Genomic DNA, 22,295 nt, shown 5'->3' with positions numbered 1-22,295 from the left:
AAACAAAACAAGAATATTTATAAAGTGAAATAAACAATATCTATAAATAAATGAAATTGTATGTGTCCGAAAAGGAGCAGGAAGAAGCCAAAGCTTATTAATTCCCACCCCTTATTCAACTCCTTATAATTGTCTTATACAAATTTAGCAGCTATATGTACACCATATGTACACCAGCAGCTATATGTACACCAAATTATTTACATTTATACACTAATCAAATATTTACAAAGCCATGCAAAAAAAGAGAGAAAAAAAGTTTTAAAAAACCCCCTCATATACTATACAGTATCTCTTAGTCATATATACAACCCATCACCCTTCCCAATACATTCAGAATAACAAATATCCCACTCACAATCACTGTATCTCGGTACACGTGACTATAAACGACTGTAAAACTAAACAATAAACATTTACATTCGTTACATTGTCACTCCCTCAGTAATCTCCCTGGCAGCGATGGACTGCCCCCATCATCAGTGAACACAGCTATGGTATGACCAGTGCAGACAGGGTCAGGACTATCAGAGCTTCCCAGGTTAGTGCTGGGAAACCTAGTTGAGCAGGTACCTATTGCTTTCCACCCTACATAGTCCTCCACAAAGCTTACAATCCTCACCTGGAACACATCCATCCATGCACCACTCTAATCTGACACCCTTCCATCTGATTTTCCCAGTGGACCCCCCACTGCCCACCTCCATTGGCTATGAGGTTTGAAGTCCTGCCCCTTCCTATTGTCCCACTCCTCCGACTATTGCTGTCTTCACCTTGGCTCCTCAACAGAGCAGGGACCGAATCAACATCCTTTACATGTTGCACAACGATGGGCCAGTAGAAAGGCACGGCTCATCCATCCTCTGAACCAAATTAACATGGACTACTTTAAGGAATATTAAGCAATATTGACCAAAGCAGCATCAGAAGATACATACTTCTGGCATACACTTTGTAATTTGCATGCTGAACTGGTGGGACAGGAACAAATGCTCAGCAAACTGGCTGCTTGCTCACCTTCACAGGCCTGGCGCTGTTTCATTTGTCAGGCTGAGGATTGTTGGTATTCACATGGACCTGTCCTAATGCGCATACTGTGTGAAGTCTGGGGAAAGAGAGCAAGCATTTAGGGCTAAACAATATTTAGCCGTGATAAAAGAGGGTAATAACATGGAAGACCTGCTGTAGTTAAATTGGACCGTGGTGAGACTGTGTCTGGAGTACTATCTATAGTTTGGTGCCATTAAATAATGACAAAATACTTGTCTCATACGGAGTTCAACAGAGGTTCATATCCTGAACCCTGGGTTAAGGGCATTGTTCAACAAGGAGAATTTCAGAAGACTAAACTGCATTCTGAAAAATAATGAGGAGTGAATCCCCTGAAATAAGTAGTTTGAAAGTTACTTGACAGGGAAGAGGCTGGGTGGATATTTCAAAGGGTGGGAACTACGAGCTATGATCACAGGTCAAAAGCTGGGCTCAGAGATCAAGGAAAACATATTTTCACAAAATGTTGTCGGTCTTTGCATCTTAGTCTGAAAGCAGACTTGTTGCTCAGTCATTGAAAATAGTCAACATGGTCAAACATAAATAGTGAAGGGCATCAGTATTTTCATAGCGAGAGGATTTGCGTATAGGAGCAAGCAGTTGTACAGGGCCCTGGTGAGACCACACCTGGAGTATTGTGTGCAGTTTTGGCTCCTAATTTGAGGAAGGACATTCTTGCTATTGAGGGAATGCAGCATAGGTTCATCAGGTTAATTCCCCGGGATGGCGGGACTGACATATAATGAAAGAATGGATTGACTAGGCTTATATTCAATTTAATTTAATATAATTTAGAAGGTTGCGAGGGAATCTTTAAAAACATATAAAATTCTTAAGCGATTGGACAGGCTAGATGCAGGAAAAATGTTCCCGATGTTGGGGTCCAGAACCAGGAGTCACAGTTTAAGAATAAGGGATAGGCCATTTAGGACTGAGTTGAGGAAAAACATTTTCTCCCAGAGAGTTGTGAATTTGTGGAACTCTCTGCTACAGAAGGCAGTGGAGGCCAATCCACTGGATGTATTCAAGAGAGAGTTAGATATAGCTCTTTGGGCTAACAGAATCAAGGGATGTGGGGTGAAAGCAGGAACAGGGTACTGATTTCAGCCATGATCATAATGAATGTCGGTGCTAGCTCGAAGGGCCGAATGGCCTACTCCTGCACCTATTTTCTATGTTTCTATGACATCATAGGAAAATAAAGTAGTTCAAAAATAATTTTATGCTGTGGGTTTATTTTCTTTGAATGTTGTTAGTTATGCATATGGTTAAGTTAAAGCAAAATTGCTTTGTGATTGGCACTCAAAATCAATTAGTTGGTCAATGGCAAGTCAGTTTGCTTTCCAATTGATTTGGGAAGCCAGTGAGCTCTGAACATTGGGAGCGGGATGATTTATGATGAGATCATACGATAAACTGCCCAGAATATCTGCAATCACTGTCGGCGACCCTTGTGCACGAGGACTGGAGTAAGGTGTTTTTTTTAGGTGTAGCTGATTTTTTAGTTCCTTATGTGCCCAGCTTCTAGATTCAAATCATCTAGATTCTTAGAACCCTATGGGAAATTTGAGTTCTGACATTTTGCTAGGATTTTTGTCTTCCTTGTACCTTTAATTCATTAAGAGCCTCCTATATGATGACAATGAACTACACAGGGCTAGTCTTCAGTGTTACTTGTATTCTCATTGTCAGAGAAATGGCGGGGTCATGGCACCAGTCCTGGGAACTGTTTGGAGAGCTGAGGATGCTGACAGCTTGGATCACAACTTGGATCACTGCTTTGTGTGGTTCCACAGTCTGAAGAAGGGTCTCCCATTCCTTCTCTCCAGAGATGCTGCCTGTCCCGCTGAGTTACTCCAGCAATTTGTATCTATCTTCCATCCCATGACTCGGGCTCTCAGCTTGGAGGTTGTCTCATTTGGACTCTGAATGCAATTTTTAGTTTCAAATTGAATCACAGGAAGTATTTACAGATTTGAAATTTGTCCCTCAGTCAGGGTGCTTTACTCTGTCATTCCAGAAACGAAATGAAAGGCAAACACTAAAGCCCCTGTCCCACTTGCGTGTCCTTGGCACGCTAATTACGCGACCTCGTCGTCGCATTGAGGCGCGACGGTCCCGCGAAGGTCGCGCGCGTCTTCATGCGCCCGCACGGCCGTCTGGAGCGCATGACGTCATTTGAAGATGGACACAAAATGCTGGAGTAACTCAGCGGGACCGGCAGCATTTCTGGAGAGAAGCAATGGGTGATGTTTCGGGTAGAGACCCTTCTTCAGTCTGGAAGAAGGGTCTTGACCCAAAACGTCATCCATTCCTTCTCTCCAGAGATGCTACCGGTCCCACTGAGTTACTCCTGCATTTTGTGTCTATCTTCAATTTTCTTGGCCCCGCTCTGGGAGTAGAAGTGGGGGCGGACTGGATCCGCAACTGCCGAGAGCCCCAGGCCGAGTTCGACGATTGTTTGCCTGCTTCTGCTGCTGTTGGAGGTGAGACATTGCGTCGTGCCAGGGTCTTGGGCCTGTCCCACTTTGGCCGTCAGTTACGCAACAGGCCGGTTGCGCGCAAAGATTTTGTTCGGTCCAAAATCCCGGAGCGCCACAGTATACCACGCACAACTCCATACCCCTCCGCGCTTCTCAGTGGGACCGGCCCCGTGCGGCCACACGATGCCCGTGCGCCTGAATGCGACGACGAGGTCACGTAATTTGCGTGCCAAGGACATGTAAGTGGGACAGGGCCTTTAGTGTGTGGCTGGAGAATCATGTATACATAGGTCAGAACTGAACAAAGACATGGTCTTTCCTGTCAGAACATTAGTGAACCACGGCAAGATGGCGCAGCGGTAGAGTTGCTGCCTTACAGCTCTTGCAGCACCAGGACGTGATTCTATCCCGGCTACGGGGGCTGTCTGTATGGAGTCTGTATGTTCTCCCCGTGACTGTGTGGGTTTTCTCCGAGATCTTCGGTTTCCTCCTACACTCCAGAGACGTACAGGTTTGTAGGTTAATTGGCTTGGCATAAATGTAAATTATCCCTAGTACATGTAAGGTAGTGTTAATGTGCAGGGATCGCAGGTCAGTGTGGACTCGGTGGGCCGAAGGGCCTGTTTCCGCGCTGTATCTCTAAACTCATCTAATCTAAACTAAACCAGTTCATGAAATTCCTTCATGTTCCCTATTATCCCTGATAAGTAGATTTAAAATGCCACCTGTTGTGCGGGAATTTGAACTTTGTTTCCAAATCATCAGTTTGGTAATTTAACAGGCTAAGCTGCCACACCCTGGTCTCAACCTATGGTTAATCACTTAATCCCCATTCACAATTTCACCTTGGATGTCCAAATCCTTGCCATTTAATGTGAAAATTGGCATCTGTCACTAAAATAAAACCCAGATTAGTGATCCAGATTGAAGCCGATCGAAGATTGTAGAGTGTTGGTTCCACCCCGATTGTCAAAGACTTCCAGGTAACTCAGCTTATCAGAGCGAGCTAAGTGATGCCGTGGATACGTTTCATCAACAGAACTGCAACCTCACTGGATTGACATTCAATGGTTAACCAGTTGTCTTCTTTGTCTTTCAGAGACCCTGTTGGACACTCGGATAGCCACGGCTGAACTGGGTTGGACAGCATTTCCTTCTACTGGGGTAAGAACAATTCAGACCACGGTGTATTTGACAACAATGGTGCATCTTTGTAAGTGGGAGGATGTATGTGGAGATGAGTATTGAGTGGGAGCCAGGAGGACAGACAGCCAGTCATTGATAAGACACTGCAAAACAATTTATAGCCATCTAATTATTTCAAAATTGGCATTCAGTAAAGCATCATTAAAAGATATTGTGGTACATCTCCATTTTTGAGCAATATTTGGTTGAACAATGTGATGGTGAGTATTGGGCAGGACATCAAGATATTTTCCTTCAACATAATGCCTGTTTAGTGCCAAACTGATGACTTTGAACTTAAAACCTCCAATTGTGTGTTGCATCCAGTTTTTTGTTGTGGGGCAGAGAGCTCATGATCTTATTACTCTAGAACGAAAAGTTGTTACTGTGCTTTAAGATGATGTTCCCTTGCTTGTTTCCCCTGTAGTTCTTAATCTAAATAGTGTTTTAGCATTTCAGTACAGTCAGATCACTATGCTCATGAGAATATAAGTGATATGTTTATGGTTTGTACCACTAATTTAGCACCATTAATCCCAAGAGCATTGTGGTGAAAGCAAGTTGTGCTTCCTCCAAGTCCAACATCTCCTCCTCGAGGAGAACTGAGCAAACAAGCAACAGCTCTGCTCTGCTCTGAGCTGTGCTGCTTACCCTGCAGAGAAAACAGAAGGGGGAGCAGAATATTCACTTTCCTTTGATATAATTGGTGCAAAGATGCTGCCAAAGAACTGAAAAGATAGAACTACTTGAATATCTTCAAACCTATCATTAAATCGGTGCACTTCACTAGATGTGAAAACAGTAATTATCTTTATTCTTCATTCTAACAAAGCATCATGCTTGGAATTCCGTCTCAGCAGAGCCTTATGGAAACCCTGCACCTGGCAAATGTTATCCGTGTAATTGGCGGGGAGATGGTAAAGGACCATGTCTGTTGCATTGCCCAGACCGGATAAAAAGATGCAACCTTCAGCATAGACAACATCCAGGTGTAACACTGTTGTCCTCCATTCGACTGTGTTTGGATATATTTTACAAAGTGAACTCTGTGGATATTGCAACAACTATGGGACTCTTTCCTTAATTTGGCAACTGATAATGCCAGCTTTGGCACGGTGGTCCCACTCATTGTCTCACTGCAGAAACTCCAAATCAAATCAAAGCGACCACTTCAGAGCAGTACCATGGGAGTGCAGCAGTCTCTGATACATTGTTTTGGAGATGTTAAACTGACGTTTGTCTACTCTATACAGTGAATGGTTTTAATTATTTATTTACACAGTCTTGCACTGTACTTGAAGCTTAAGAGTCACTGGAGTCGGAGATTGTATGGATTGATGATTAATAAATCACCATTAAAAATGTATAATGGTAATTAGTAAACAAATAGTTTGAAGAAACAGCATGGAAACGGGTCCTTTGGCCCACCGAGTCCACATCGACCGTTGATCACCCATTCACCCAGCTCTATGTTATCCCACTTTCTCATCCACTCCCTACACACTAGGGGCAAGTTACAGACAGTAAATGATTTACAAAACCTCATGTCTTTGGGATATGGAAGGAAACATGAGCACCTGGAAGGAACCCAAGTGGTCACAGGGAGAACGAGCAAACTCCACATGGACACAGCACCCAAGGTCAGGATCTAACCTGAGTCCCTGGTGTTGTGAGGCAATGACTGTACCAACTGTGCCACTATACTGCCCTTGTGCCACGGTGCTGCTGTAAGCGGTATAGGAAATAGCTGGGATAAGTGGCTCATTTTCCAATTGGCAATCACTAACTAGTGGGGTGCGACAGTTAGTAGTGGAGCGTTGGCATTTATTAACTATATAAATGAGTTGGATGAAGGGGCTACATATATTGTGGTCATGCTGGCTGATAAGTGGGTAAGCAAGTTGTGAGAAGAATACAAAGAGCCTACGTAGGTTAAGAGAATAAGCAATATGTTGGCAGATGAAGCAATGACAAAACAAAGAAGTGAGACTATACTGTTTTGTGATTTAAAAAAAGTGTTTGAGTAATTTGAATATATTTTAATGGAATAATGGAAGTAATTAGGAAGGATAATAATGGAATATTTGGCTTTATTGGTTTGGGGGAGCTCTGGAGTAAACCAATAGTAACAAGTTTTGATGCAGTTTTATAGGGTGCTGGTGAAACTGCTCCCATAGTACAGAGTTCTGATCTCCATATTTAAGGAAAGATGATGTAATAAAAAGGAACTGCAGATGCTGGTTTATACTAAAGACACAAAATGATAAAATAACTCAGCGGGCCAGGCAGCATCGCTGGAGAATATGGATATAGTGCCTTTAGATCAGAACCCTTCAGATCTTGAAATCCTTTAAAGGAGGATTTATTTGTCTTGGAGGCAGTGCAGTGAAGGTTCGCTTGAATGATTCTTGGATTAAGCATTGACAGATGCGGAAAGATGGAGCAGATTGGACCTGTACTCATTAGCACCAGTGATCCACCCTGAGGAACAGTGCTGGAACCTCTATGATTAGATATAAATAATTTGGATGAAAATGTAGATGGGCTGATTTGTATGTTTGCATATGTGTATTCGAGTAATAAAACATTGAAGTTGTAGATAGTGAGGAAGGTTGTCAAATGATATATCTAGTGGATTTAGTGGAGCTAATAGCTAGTGGAGTTTAAACTGGACAAATGTGAGATGTTGCACTTGAGAATTCATGTGTATGAGGAAAATATACAGTGAATGACAGGATCCATACCAGTGCAGAGAGATGTTAGGGTGCACATTCATTGTGACCAAAAAGCTAACAAAATTCTGGAAGACTGATCAAGACTAATGGAAACTTGTGGGCATCCTTAGTAGGTCAGGTAGCATTTGTGGGGACAGTTAATGTTTCAGATTGATGGTCTTTCTTCTCAATGATGATTCAGGGACAAACGTAAAGGAAAAGGAGGACAGAGGAATAGCAGAGGAAAGCCTGGGAATCTGCAGGGAAATGCCTGGGAACTACAGGCCAATGAGTTTAATATCTGTGGTCGGAAAGGATACTGAGGGATAAGATATCCATGCAGTTAGATGGACAGAGGCTGATTAGGGATAGTCAGTAGGGTTTTCTACATAGGAGATTATGTCTCACAAATGTTATTGTTTTTTTAAGATGTGGCCAAAAAGGTTGATGGCGGCAGAGCTTTAGACGTATCTGGATTTCACCAAGACATTTGACCATGGTTGGCTGCTCTGGAAGATGAGATTGCATAGAATCCAAGGAGAGATAGCTTAGGAGTGCAGGAGGATGAGGGATAATTTTATAATTGTACAAGGTCATGAGAGGAATAGATTGGGTAAATGCACAATTTTAGCCAGATTAAGCCAAAAGATTAATCAGCCCATCTGTGCAATTTAGCCAAATAAGGATTTGAGTTTAGGGGCAAGGAGGTCCCACTGCAGTTGTACAGTGCCCTGATGAGACCACACCTGAAATATTGTGTGCAGTTTTGGTCTCCTAATTTGAGGAAGGACATTCTTGCTATTGAGGGGGTGCAGTGTAGGTTCACCAGGTTAATTGATGGCGGGACTAACATATGATGAAAGAATGGTACAACTGGGCTTGTATTCACTGGAATTTAGAAGAATGAGAGGGGATCTTATAGAAACATATAAAATTATTAAGGGATTGGACAGGCTAGATGCAGGAAAAATGTTCCCCATGTTGGGAGAGTCCAGAACCAGGGGTCACAGTTTAAGAATAAGGGGTAGGCCATTTAGGACTGAGATGAGGAAAAGCTTTTTCACCCAGGGAGCTCTGAATCTGTGGAATTCTCTGCCACAAAAGGCAGTGGAGGCTAATTCACTGGATATTTTCAAGAAAGAGTTAGATTTAGCTCTTAGGGCTAACAGAATCAAGGGACATGGGGGGAAACGCAAGAACGGGGTACTGATTTTGGATGATCAGCCATGATCAATATTGAAGGGCCGAATGGCCTACTCCTGCACCTTTTTTCTATATTTCTATGATTCTATTAGGAGAATCAAGAACCAGAGGACTTGGGTTTAAGGTGAGGGGGAAAGATTTAATTGGAACCTATGGGGCAACTATTTTACACAAAGGCTGGTAGATGAATGCAACAAGCTGCTGGAGGAGGTAGCTGAGGCAGGTACTATCACAATGTTTAAGAAACATTTAGACAGGTATGGGAATAGGAAAGGTTTAGAGGGATATAGGCCAAACACTGGCAGGTGGGACTAGTGTGGATGGGACGTTGGGCCAAAGGGCCCCGTATCCTTGCTGTAGGACCCGATGACTCTATAAGAGGTGTGGAAGGATAACAAATATCACAGGGGAGATACTGTGATAGAAAGGATTTGACCTCAGCGAGGAGATGCTGAGTGGCTATAAAAAAATGAAGGAATAGGAGCATGCTGAGGGGCCCTGATGATTATCACAGATTTTTCGACATGGAGCCTGGAGTTTTGGTGATGTGTTCTGACAACCCTGTGTAATTGTATGCGAATTATGTTTCTGACCCTCTGATTCTGTAATCGAAGACTGATATCTACCACCGCTGCTGGAAATGTACTTGTGGGGCTGCCCGTTGCCGCCTGCACAAGTGTGGGTGAAGTGTCGGCGAAGTCCTCGCGTGGCAGGACCACTGTCTGGTGTAATTTACCAGCCTACAGAGGAGATACAAGGGCGATTTTGGATTGCAAGCTAATGATTAATTTTAGATTGATATGTTACTGACAGAAAGTAAACCACTTTGCTAGATGGGTTTGTGGTTGTGTCGTTTTAGAGGACGGGATTTAAAAGCATTAGTGACACAGCTTTTCGAGGTGACATTTCAACATATTGCATTAACAGCTTGGAGATGTTCAGCCTACCAATAGATCGGTCTCCAAGTGTCGATTTTCTCCTCACACAGACACATTATTAAAGTTACTTCTCAATGCACGTATCTGCAGAGCAGTAAATGATGGAAAACATCACCTCAAATACTTTTACAGTCTCCACATGGCAGATAGTTGTGCTGCTCTTTCTGTGGTTTGCAATTAATCTTACTGATGTTCAATAGCAAGCAGAGGGAAAATTGTCTAACCAGCCTTGTTAATTTAACGAAGAAAGTGCAAAAGCTTGCTATTTACAACACGTCATCAGAGCATTCAAGAGTTCTTCATGGCTGACTGATTAATTTTTGAACGTAGACCCAAACTGTTTATGGGCAAGCGTGGAATTACAGAACAGCTTTGGCATAGAAGGAAGTCCTTCAGCCCATCAGTGTACGTTTCGCGAGGTCTGACAAACAGGAGTGAGACAAATGAGCAGACACCCTGGCATGGGGAATGCTGTTCAAGAGATGGATATTGACCAGGACTCCTGAGAAAAGGATTGTGGTCATCTTCCATTGGTTGCCATGGGATATTTAAATACATCTGCTGGGGATGTGCAGTTCAACGTTTCATCTGAAAATTGACCAAGATGCAGTATTTGCCCATTTCTATCTTGGGTCCATCCACCAACTCAATCAAGCGGACATTAAATGTATTTTCAATCACCAGATCTTGCTTTCTGTTACATTCTGCTACGCCTGACTAAGTATTGGTTGTTTTATTACTCTGCAGTCTTCCAGATGTAATCCTGTGAGTGGGCTGCTATTCTGTAGGCCTCATCTCCTCTGCATCTTAAGATTTACATCAGGCCAGTGTCTTTCAGTCTTTGGCTTGCGGCCCGAGAGTGTGGCGGGGAAAATGGATTGCAGCTGAAAACACACGGCTCGCCCTTAAATAGGTTCCCGTGTTCCATGCCAGGCATAGAATCTTTTCTATGTTTTATCTGATAGATGGTGATTGTCTGCAGTGTAGTTAGATGATTTCCTTCACTTTTGATAGTCATTGCTCCTTCTTGCAGGGTGGAAGCAATTTTATGCTCTCCTGGCTTCCAATATGAATCCAGTTCAGCGTCATGAACTTAGCAATTCTTTTAGTTTGGATGAGAGGTACATCGTCTAGTTAGCATTATATTTTCTTGCATGCTAACCATCCTACTATTAGAAACATTTGGTTTTCTGTGGCCTATTAATATGTAATTCAGTTTAAACATAATGCGTCAGCCAAAGCTGGCTTGTATCCATCTTATTGAAGGTCAACTTCGGACCAATGCAAAGAACCTACCTCTTGAATAAATCTCTCCCAAAAATTAGAAGCAACTTGTCAAGCTCAGTGCTTCGTACTCTAAGAGGTGTTATTCCAACTGTCTGTACCAATAAATCGATTAATTTGGGGCCAAATTACTTGTGTATTTTAAACTGCTTACAGTGTCACAACTGGCCAACATTTTTTTTCACAAGGGTCCGAGTTCAAAAATATGTTGAGAAGCACTGTTCTCGAGTGCGAGAGTCAGCAAGTCTTTCATGCTAACGCTATCTGGCCCTTTATTGACCTCTGCACATGTTCTCTGCTGGCTGGCATTATTGGGTTGTAATTAGGAGCAGGGTCCCTGGCCAATTCCTCTCCACACCGTGGAGCTGTTTTTATAAGCATGCTTCGCTGCCTTGTCTACCTCCAGTCCATTGTTCACGACAAGACAATACTGCCAATGTACTGCACAAATGGGTACCAACTGACTGAAAGGAGAAGGACTGTTCGTGAAGACATAATGAAAGCTTGAATTGCAAAGCAATTTGAGATGAATGATTAGGTGCTCTTTGGCCTCTCCCTTTTTTCATACCAAATCCCTCTCACGTGCTTCTTCCATTTACCACATTCTTTGGAATTCATCCCCCCCCCTACTTTCACACAATCAAGAAGCGTTACAAGCGGTGGCAGGGAGAGAGACACAGAGCCATGCTGAGTTAACTAACAGATTTTATACGCCGTGTAAGGACCTTTAACCTGCTTGTCAGTGGGCAAACAGTGACAGAAGATAATTGAAGGCTTACTTTAACCTTGATGGCTTTGAAAGGTAATGGGAGGGCCTGGTGGAAGCTTTAAGGCAGTTATGAATCTTGTAATACCTGGCTTAATCCAGCCTAAACTCTATGAAAGGCCGTGTCCTTTCATATCTTATCAGGATGCAATTAGTGGTGCCGTTTGTTTCAAATGCATGTGAATTCCTTAGTCCCGTATTATCCCCATCCATACAGGATATTTCTGGTCAGATTCATGAAGTCACAGCCACCTGTAAACAGGTCTCAGTGATTCAGACAGATGAGGTTAGTCCTTTTCAATTGGATTAATAGCAAAGATTATGAGATTCAACTGGAAGCTTTGTTTCTGCAGCAAAATAAACTACCATGTGGTAGTTTGACCTCTGTTATTACATACCATAACTCCTTGATGTTGGTGCATACTTGTTGAAGCATAACCATGGTCCACATAAGCTCCGTTACCTATTCAGGGTTCTGACCAGCCTAGGAATCTATTTGTATTGTAATATAATGGTACTGGTGGTCTATTGTATATTTGTATTTGACTACAACACTGGCTGAGTGGATGAAGTTAAGTGGATGAATAAAGTCTTTATTCATAATCTAAATGAAGCTGTGAGTGAGGGGCAGGAAGGAAGACAATGAAAGCAGGGAGTGGCAACGAGGCTTAACTTTGTGGTGTTGGAAACTTCTGTGGGTGTAGGGGTAAATAAATGGTGTGCCCATAGGATGTGTCCGTTAAAGGACAAGTCCCACAGGTTGTGAGGGTGTGTTACACACTGTGTGGGTGTAGGGGTGGTTTGGTGGGTGTGTGTGTACAGGCTGTGTGTGGTTAGAGGTGGTTGATGTGTGTGTGTACACAGGCTGTGTGGTATATAGGTAATTGGATAGTGTGTGTTAGGCTGTGTGGGTGTAGGGGTGGCAGGGTGTATTTACAGGCCGTGGGTGTAGGGGTGGGCGGAGGATGTACCTGCGGTTGTTTGAATATCAGATCCATTCTTTGGGCAGCTCTCAACTTCCTTCCAGGATCCTATCCTGACTGTCCTTTTCTTGCCACTGTCGGTCGTTCACCTTTGGCACCCACACCTTAATTATATTAACAAGCTCCCTGCACAATTCCTCTTAAGCTCAATTTAACAAACTTCTCCTCAAACCGCTTAACCTGCATCATTCCACATTTCTCCTGAGAAACATCTTAACCCTGAAGGAGTGGCTTGAAGTTTATGAACCTATGTTGTCTGCGTCCCAGCTTCCAGAATCTTACAAAGTCCTGGTCATTTGCACACACTGCTGTTTTTTGGATCCCGCTGCTTATAGTTCAGGATAGAACTGGGGAAAATGCCGTCTTTCCCAAAAAAACATTAAAACACACACGTATCTGCCTGGCTAGATGATTTGGAATGATCCTGAGGCAGTCTGTGAGGAAATACTAGACTCTCCGGGTGTCTGGCCAACCCGCAATCGACATCCAGTGCACAGCTTGTCTGACGCTGGTCTTGCTGTTGTTCAGGGGACTTTGGCACACACAATTCAAACAATAATGAGACTTGCAAACAGTGCTTCATTTACTGTGGGAGGTGTCAGGATTTTGGAGTGTGAGAGGTTGTTTCTCTATGTTGATCTTTCTTCATGGGTAACAGAACAGGAGGATGGACCATGGTCACTCAGTTTCCCCGGTGGGCCATCATTATCAAAACTCACAATTTTCTCTGCCAGATTGTTCTTCCCAAAGTCACTGAAAATGCAAATTGTGTCACCCCAAATTTGAAAAGTTGTTCTTCATTCAGGACCGACACAATGGCATAGCTGATAGAGTTCTGTCTCGCAGTGTCAGCGACATAGGTTCGATCCTGACCTCAGGTGCTGATTGTGCGGAGTTTTCACATTTTCCCTGTGACCGCCTCATTTTCCCCCAGGTTCCAGTTTCCTCATACACTCCAAAGACGCGCAATGAGAATAAATGCTGCTATAAATTAGTCCTTGTTAATTAGTACTTCAATAGCCATCCCAAATGTCAAATTATTCTATTTGCCGGCATTTCAACCATACTTCTTGAACTTCCAACCTACCCGTGTTGAAGTCATTTCATTTTTTTTTAATCTGCACTTTTGTAACTGTAATATTCTGCATGGTATTAACTCTTTAGTTCCTCCAAATCATGAGATTAATCATATTCAATTGTTGTTTCGCAAGCTAGCTTTTACTCCTATTGTTTATGGCAATTATTAGTCAATGTTTTTCCTCTTATAATGTGTCTGAGATTCAAGGAGTAGGAATCAATAAAACAGAAAAGAGCCGGTTCCGACCATGACAGCAGTTTATTCAGCTCAATGCAACTCAACGCAGACTAAATGGGAATAATGTATTTTCTGCACTGTTTCTCCATATCTCTTATCCCTTTGCCTTCTTTTCATCTCTGGCCTTTGTCCACCCATCTGCCAAAGAACTCGCCCCCCCCTCCAACTCCACCCTGACCCGAAACATGCCTTTCCATGTCTGCCAGAGATGCTGCCATACCCGTTGAGTTACTCCAGTACTTTATGCCTTTTTTTGCTTACCAGAATCTGAACTTTCTTGTGTCTAGAAGATAGATTAGTTGGGTCAAACGGGTTATTTATGTGTACAGTAACCTCCACTGAACCAGAACAGCCCTTCTGTTTTCCAGACTGTGCTTCCTTATGAAGACTGAACATTACATTCCTGATTGTGGTGTGGTTTACTTTTGACTATGTGACAGACATTTGAGACTGAAGACCTGTTCTTGTCCACTTTGACTGGGTTTTCTACAGCGAATATCTCAAGGTGTGGGGGGGTGTCTGGAACGGCGACTGTCAGAATGGAATGCACACACACACACACACACACACACACACACACACACACACACACACACACACACACACACACACACACACACACACACACACACACCACCCCCTCCCCCCTACCCCCCCTTCACCAGCCCGTTATGCAGGCAGGGGACAGGGCAGGCGGGGGAGCGCTGTCTGAGTCAAATTCACACGGTGCAAAGCCAAGGTGATACAGGCACACACCGCGATGAATACGAAGGTTCGCACTGTAATTAACATGGCTAAAGCACAGTGTACGGTAAGACCTTTAAAAGAGGGGGGGAGAGGGGGGAGAAAGGGGGAGAAGCAGTGGAGCCAACTTTCAAGAAGCCAGAGATACACAGCTGTGAAGCTCGGCGGACATTTGACATTACCGGTCGGTTATCCTTGGTTCTGAAAACTACTGCTTATGTTTTCTTTCTCCCAATGAGCCAATTAAATTCCTTCGACCGTTGGCGACCCACCTACGGCACAAGAATTTTCTCTATTCTCCATGGTGGCCTCATTCTAGTTGCCGCTAATTTTTCAACATGTTGAAAAATTTGCGGCGACTATAACGAGGCCGTGACTAATTCCCAGAATATGGGAACTCCTCACGACCATGAAGGCGATGGCCAGGCAGCCACCTACGAACATGTGGCGACTGCATAGTCTCCTGCAGTCACCTAAAATGTCGCCTAAGTGGGACAGGCCCATTACAATGTTTCTCTGCGATGATGTAGTTTATGCAATGTCTTGAAGCAAGTTGGATCATCGTTACACAGAAATCCAGCATGGAACATGATATGAGCCTCCGCATTGTCTAACACAGAGAGGCAGGAAATTTGATTATACTGTCTGCCGAAAAAGTATTTTCTTTCGTAACCAGTCAGTGCCAAGATATTATTCATGGTCCTTCGGTAAACACTCGTGTCCCTGAGTTCCAAAGTTATGCGTGCCGTCTGTACGGAGTTTCTACATTCTGCCCGTGACCGCACGGGCTTTCACCAAAATATTCGGTTTCCTCCCACACTCTAACGACGTACTGGTTTGTAGGTTACATGGCTATTTGGTGTGTGAAAATTGTCCCTAGTGTGTGTAGATAGTGTTAGTGTGCGGGGATTGCTGGTTGGTATGGACACGGTGGGCCGAAGGGCCTGTTTCCACGCTTTATCTCTAAACTGAACTAAACACTATAGAAATCTAAGGATGTAAACCCAGGCTGACGTCCTCAATAGTATACAGAGAGACTGCTGCACTGTCTAAGGTGCCATCCTTTGAATGGGTTGGTAAATCAATCACTATGGTGGCTATTGAACAGCATGTAGACCTATTTTAGACAGGCAGAGTTCTCCCCATTGTCACGGACAGCATTTATGTAAAAGTTATTCTGATATCATCTCATTGTTGACGCAATTTCCAGTGACTGCACTTTAAAAATACTTCACTAATGGTAAAGGTCTTTGTGGTGATCCGACATTAAAAACAATCCATACAACTATATATTGCTCTTCCTCTGTGAATTTTTAGCCTCTGTTTATCCACATTCAATATTCTTGATTAATGTACAGTGAATTTGTATATTCCTTGTGAAAAAAATCTATTTCTCATGGATATTCCTAATTGGTAGCAAACAATAAAAAAATTGCAATTATACAGTATCACGTAAAAATTACATTGTACTTAACAGAAGCATTTGCAAACAAGTTTTGTCTTTAAGTACATAAAGGGGTGGTAGGGCATATGACAATGGCTGAGTCAACAAGTTAGGTGTCATGGAACACTTTACAGGAGGAGAGTGAAGTAGAGAAGGGCATAGAGGTTTTATGCAGCTGAAGGTACAGCATCCCATTTAGGGTGTTGGGTTGGGTTTGTGGTGGAAGGTTACAACTGGCACGTGTAAACGACCACAACTGGACGAGAATTGAAGAAGCAGAGTGCACACCAGAGATAGGGAGGGGGGAGGCAGTGGAGGGATTTGAAGCCAAAAATAAGACTACTAAAACTGAGACATTGCATGACTGAACCAAAGAAGATCAACAAGCAAGGAGTGACTGATGAATAGGATTTAGTGTGAGATGGGATACAGCTTGGATGAGTACAAATTACTTGAGATTTTACTCTGTCCAGGACAACAATGGAGCACTCTGGAGTCGAGGCTATGAGTTCACGATAATGATTTCATAGCAGATGAGCTGAAGTGGGAATGAAGGTGAACTTAAGAGGAAGCTGAGCAAGCATGTGTTGGAGAAGAGGAGAAGGTTAATCGGATATTCTAGATGTGGAAGTTGGAAAGAAGCTTGCTTGAAGGGGCATACAGGCAACCATAAATTACTTGGCCGAATGGTCTGTTTTGGTGTATCCACTGTGTAATCCCTTGTCATTATGGTCACTATTAAAGTTATTACGAGTATTCTAATTCAGTTATAAAGATAACCTGAGGATGCCGGAGTAAAATAAATAGTTTAATTAATGGGTTAATTTTACACCGTATAATTTAGACTCAGATAAATAGTTTAAGCTTATTCACGTGACTTGCCCAGTGCTTTATTTTTTATAAAACCATTAAAACACACATGAGATGCCAGTCTGATATGCACAAGAACCAAATTAATACATTGGACTATTCTGCAGATTATATTGCAGCAAGTTTGCCTAAAGCCACTCAAATCATTCTCACACTCAGGAGTCTAAATTCTCTGTAGCTCCTTCCAGTATCTTTTGCCTGGAACCTGTCTTCACTATTGAAACATGAAAGAAGGTTAAAACACAATGGGAGAAGTTGATAAAAAAAACATTCTCTCATGTGAACGCATTGGGCTTTAAAAAACATAATTCCTTTGGAATATCAAATAGCTTATTTGCAGAGAAGGCAATTAAAATTCTAATTATATTATAATAGATAAGGCTACAACAGCATTCTCCTTCACCTGTTGTTATAGTCTCCAGAGTCATTAAACTCCACAAAAAGAATTACAAATATCTGGAATACATTTCAAAACTTCTTGACTACACATAACCTCTGCTGTACTGAGTTCAGCAACAACAACCAAGTTGGAGTTGGAGAGAAATAAATCAAAATCATTGTTATCTTAGCTTTTTGAATTATAAACCGAGATTTCTGGAAATGCTCAGCAGGGCAGGAAGCATCCAGGGAAGGTGGAACATTTTGGGCTGAATGCTTTTTCTCATGGACCTGTGAAATGATCTTCTGCTCCAAATTAAAAGTTAAAAGGATTTTGCTATTTAACTTAAAACTAAATGAACAGTGTTAAACTTTTCACCCGATACATAAAAATGAATACATAACTATTTCTTTGTGATTTGGGTCAGGGACTTCAAATTCTGAAAATTGCAGAAGTGTCCACTGGTTTGGCCTCATCTGCTTGGAATCCAGTTGGAATAAACCAGTTAAAATGAAGACATTGAAATACACTAGAAATGCCCTGGTTTCTATAGAGGCCATTGGGTGACTCAGATTAATATACAGTAATTTAGAATTGCCCTGGCTGTTATCAGACTATGTACCCCGCAGTTTGGGCAATGATAATTCACCCTTACAGAATTCACAAATTACAGCCAAAAAACTGAAAATAAAAATGTGCTTATACTGAAATAATATGAGAAAAATATAACTAAGTAAATACAAAATGTAAAATAAATGTTGTCATATTTTGGCCATGCGTTCATGTTATGAAAAATTATGATATAGATATTATTCTTGGAATACAACCCATCCATAATGTGAGGCTGTACTGTGCTCTGGTCAGGATACAGGTGATAGCAAGGGTAGTGCTGGTTTGAATACACTTAGTATATAGTCATTAAGTTAGAACATAGGCAGTTAGAACTGTTTGCACAGGACACAAGAAATTGGAATTATCTGGTTGGTACAAAAGACAATTATTTATGACATGTGTATTTGGAATACTTTAATTGGGATACAATCAAATGCTTTAGAAGTGGTGAGGTTCATGTAAGGTTAGAAAATGTAGGTTTTGCCATGCTTTTGTTGAGCTGAGAGATTGGGAAAAACCAAAGCCATACAGTGGAACAATGTATGCAATGTTGCTACTGGTGCAGAGTGCCCTCTTGATGGATCGGATAGAGAACTGTGTGATCCTTTTCCAGTCACTGCCTGACTCACGTAAGGGAGTTCTGTAAAGCCTTACGCGTCAGATTTTACGCATATCAGAATCATCTTAAAACTAGGTAGAAACAAAGAACTGTGGATGTTGGATAATGCACAAAATGACACAAATTGCTGGTCAGGCAACATCTCTGGTGAGCATGGGGAGGTGACCCTTCTTCAGATTGATTCAGTTTGCTTAGTTATTCCAGCACTTTGTTCCACCATAACACTGGAAGAGCAGCAAGCACGGGTGATGCTTTTATATCTATGAAGTGGGGGGGCTGCAAGCCCTTGCCTTCCTCCTGTTGCAATAACACCGGTCATGCAGGAAAATTAGACCACCTATTGTGAATTGTTTACGTAAGTGCGAGTTTACGTAAGTCGCCTATTATGCAAGTAGGGGAGTGCCTGCATGTTGCCAAGAACTACTTCCTCTGCTCAAGTTCAGAATGCACGCAGACTGTCACTTCACAGGGGTGGCTAATCTTTTCCAAGTCCGAGTTTTATGAATATATTGCGGTGAAGCTGCGTATCTCTGGATGTGCACAGCTGGAAAGTAAAATCAACCCACGCAATAATAGATACCAGCGGAGTCACCTAAATAGAGGTTAATACTGGCCTGCAGGCATTCAGTCCATACAGATATTAACATGCCAAAGATTGAATGCCTTCTCTGCTAAATGGCTCAGTGTGGGGAGAGTGTCAGCACTTTAGGAATGCATTATCTACATTACATCACTCTTACACACACACCTGACAACCTTTTCTGTTGGGTTTATAATTCAGTGTTTTTCTATTGTGGATATTTCAGTTCAAACAGTTACTGCTCTTGCAGTCGACTTGCTCATGGGCTCTGGTTGTGTGGGAGCATGGAATCTTTTGGCTCAGAATCCATTCCCACTGAACAGTGTGTCCCAGTGCACCATAATAAGTTGAGAAGGGTTCTGACCCAAAACGTCACTGATCCATATTCTCCAGGCCAATGCTGCCTGACCCACCAAATTACTCCAACGTTTTGTGTCCTTTTGTGGTGAAATGACGATTCATTGCAACAAACATTTTGAAACGTTTTAGCAGATGAACACGTAAATACGAAACCAAGACTTATGATTAATAAAATGTAAGATAAGGGATAGAAACAGCTCCAGATTTTATTTCCTCTGGGTGCTTTGAACCGTACTGGTTATTGTGCTTGTGTATTAAATTCCTTACTGCGGTATTTTAACCCATCAAACACATCACCACCAGAAATGAGACATAAACTGCATCAGAAACACTACACAGACAGACAGTGGGCAGACCGGCCCTAAAATATTCTTGGTCTTCAGACAGATCCCACCACACCCCACTCTCCACACAATGCAGGAACTACAGTATTTCTATGGTGCTGGTTCTTTGAAACTGGCTAACGCAATCATTGAGGGCATTCAACGGTCTCTCCTAACTTAGTTGGGAGCCCCTTTTCAAGATGTTTAACTGTGAATAGCCTAACAAATTCATTTGTCTGCAAAGTAGCCAATTTATTCATCAGCCCTTGTATCCTGAGGAGTTGTTGCAGAATATTGGCTTCAGTTCCAATCTTTACAAAAATCTTAAACCATTTAAAGAACATTTGTACAGGTACAAGGATAGGACAGGTTTTGTGGGATTTGAATCAAAAGCAGGCAAATGGGATTGCTGTAGATAGGCATCTTGGTTGGTACAGATGAGTTGGGCCAAAGGACCTTTTTGTGCACTGTATAACTCTATGCATCTAACTCCGGGTTAACCGACCAACACATGCGTCTTTGGTATGGGGGTGGAAACCGAAACACCCAGTGGAAATCTACACAATTACAGCAAGAAAATGCAAACTCCAAACTGGTAGTGCCCAAAGTCATGATCTAACCTAGATTGATGGTCTGTACCAGCGTGTTACTGTGTTGCCCCAATGGAGAATACTTTTTTAATTCCCGCTTGCGTACTACTTAAATGGACACATTACACAGCATCCTCACCTGCAAGAGGCACTGGTCATCACTTGTTTGATGTTTGTGTGTGGGGAGATCTGGGCAGTGAGAAGGCTTTTCAGAAAGCACAGTGTAAAAGCAGAGAGGGATTCAGAAACCATCAGTCTGAAGAAGGGTCTCAGCCTGAAACATCGCCCATTCCTTCTCTCCAGAGATGCTGCCTGTCCTGCTGAGTTACTCCAGCATTTCCTCTATGCTTTCAAGAGAGAGTTAGATAGAGCTCTTAAAGATAGCGGAGTCAGGGGATATCGGGAGAAGGCAGGAATGGGGTACTGATTGGGGATGATCAGCCATGATCACAGTGAATGGAGGTGCTGACTCGAAGGGCCGAATGGCCTACTCCTGCACCTATTGTCTATTGTTTATTGTCTATTGAAATGAAATCTCCGATTGCTGGTGAGATTTGTTAATTGTTAATTAGTTAACCGAATAATCGGGTGCAGTTTTGGCATCATTTCAAGAACAGAAGCAGACGTAAGAAACCTGGTCAATTGTGCATGCTCGTCCCTTAATTAACTTTGTTGTCATTTCTTGCAACCTGATGTAAAATGAATGTTTGTGCTGAGGGCCAATAGACTATTTTTAAAAGCAGAGGAATATAAAAGAATAGGATAGGAAAGGTCATTGCTGTTTAACCCTGAGGGACACAAAATGAGTAAGAAACCAACAAAAAAAACTAACCGGCATTTAGTAATGTCAAGCAAAGCCAGCAGAATGGAATCAATGGTAGGACCATCAAAAGGCCTTTTTGAAAAGGACTGAGTGTGTGGAGGTCACAGCATTAAACATACTCATCTTTTCCCTAAACCTCTTTTGACTTCCGAGAAGATGCTTGCAGAGTTGCCTCTGAGTTGGATCTTGAAATTCCAAATCTGGAAGAGGTTGAGAATTTTATTTTTACTTCGTATTTTTTTTTATAAACAGTGGTTAATAGTGTCAATTGAATAGTGCACACATTTCCAGTGCTAGACTCTTCCATTCATGTATTTCCTAATTAAGACGGCAAAGATAAATAGGAAGAAACCTATCTAAGTGAGTTGGCTGAGACCAGAGGCCATAGGTTTAAGATAAGGAGTAAGATATTTAGTGTAGATCTGAAGATTTAATTTTACTCAGAAGGTGGTTGGAATCTGAAGCACATTGTCTGGTGAAGGAAGAGACTCTCACATGCAAGGTGTAACTGAACGGGCACTTGAATCATGAAGGCATTGTAAGTTACAGACCAGGTGTTGGCCAATGTGATTAGTATGGATAGGCTCTTAATGGTTGACAAAGACATTGTGAACAACTTGTTTCTGTATTGTATGACTGCCCTAATTAATTAATGAATTAACCCTGTCATAACCTGAATTAATGAAATAATGGCTGAATGACTCTAAGATTTTTGTTTGATTTGTGACATGTAAATTTCAGTGTTATTCTTAAATTGGTGAAGTTACAGCTTCATTGGAGGTATAAATCTGGCAGTATAGGGTTGCATACACATCATAAACTGAAAGAATAAGTTGTCCCATTAATAGCTGGTTAGCAGCACAAGTTTTATGGACCTGACAAATGTAAGACATAGTGGCATTAAGATGGACGGGAAGCACAAGTGAGGTCAACTCTCTTAATTTCTTTTAAATATTATTAATTAAATGTGAGTTCATCTTACATGGAATTGGGACTCAGCCAAGAACTTCTTCATAGCTGTTGCTCAGCA

At 42.2% G+C, this 22,295-nt stretch overlaps 1 protein-coding gene across 1 annotated transcript in view; it reads left to right on the top strand.

Annotated features, from left to right (window-relative positions):
• The window catches only part of ephb1 (EPH receptor B1), a 413,679-nt gene that overhangs the window by 102,613 nt on the left and 288,771 nt on the right, over positions 1–22,295 (top strand). The window contains exon 2 of the mRNA XM_033031666.1: positions 4,633–4,697. Within this exon, the coding sequence (XP_032887557.1) occupies positions 4,633–4,697 (65 nt within the window). The remainder of the gene's footprint in view (positions 1–4,632; positions 4,698–22,295) is intronic.

Source organism: Amblyraja radiata, chromosome 13 (genome assembly GCF_010909765.2).
Source record: "Amblyraja radiata isolate CabotCenter1 chromosome 13, sAmbRad1.1.pri, whole genome shotgun sequence".
In the NCBI taxonomy this organism is placed as follows: domain Eukaryota; kingdom Metazoa; phylum Chordata; class Chondrichthyes; order Rajiformes; family Rajidae; genus Amblyraja; species Amblyraja radiata.
Note: the sequence above shows the minus strand (reverse complement) of the source record. Positions and strands in the feature narration are given on the sequence as shown.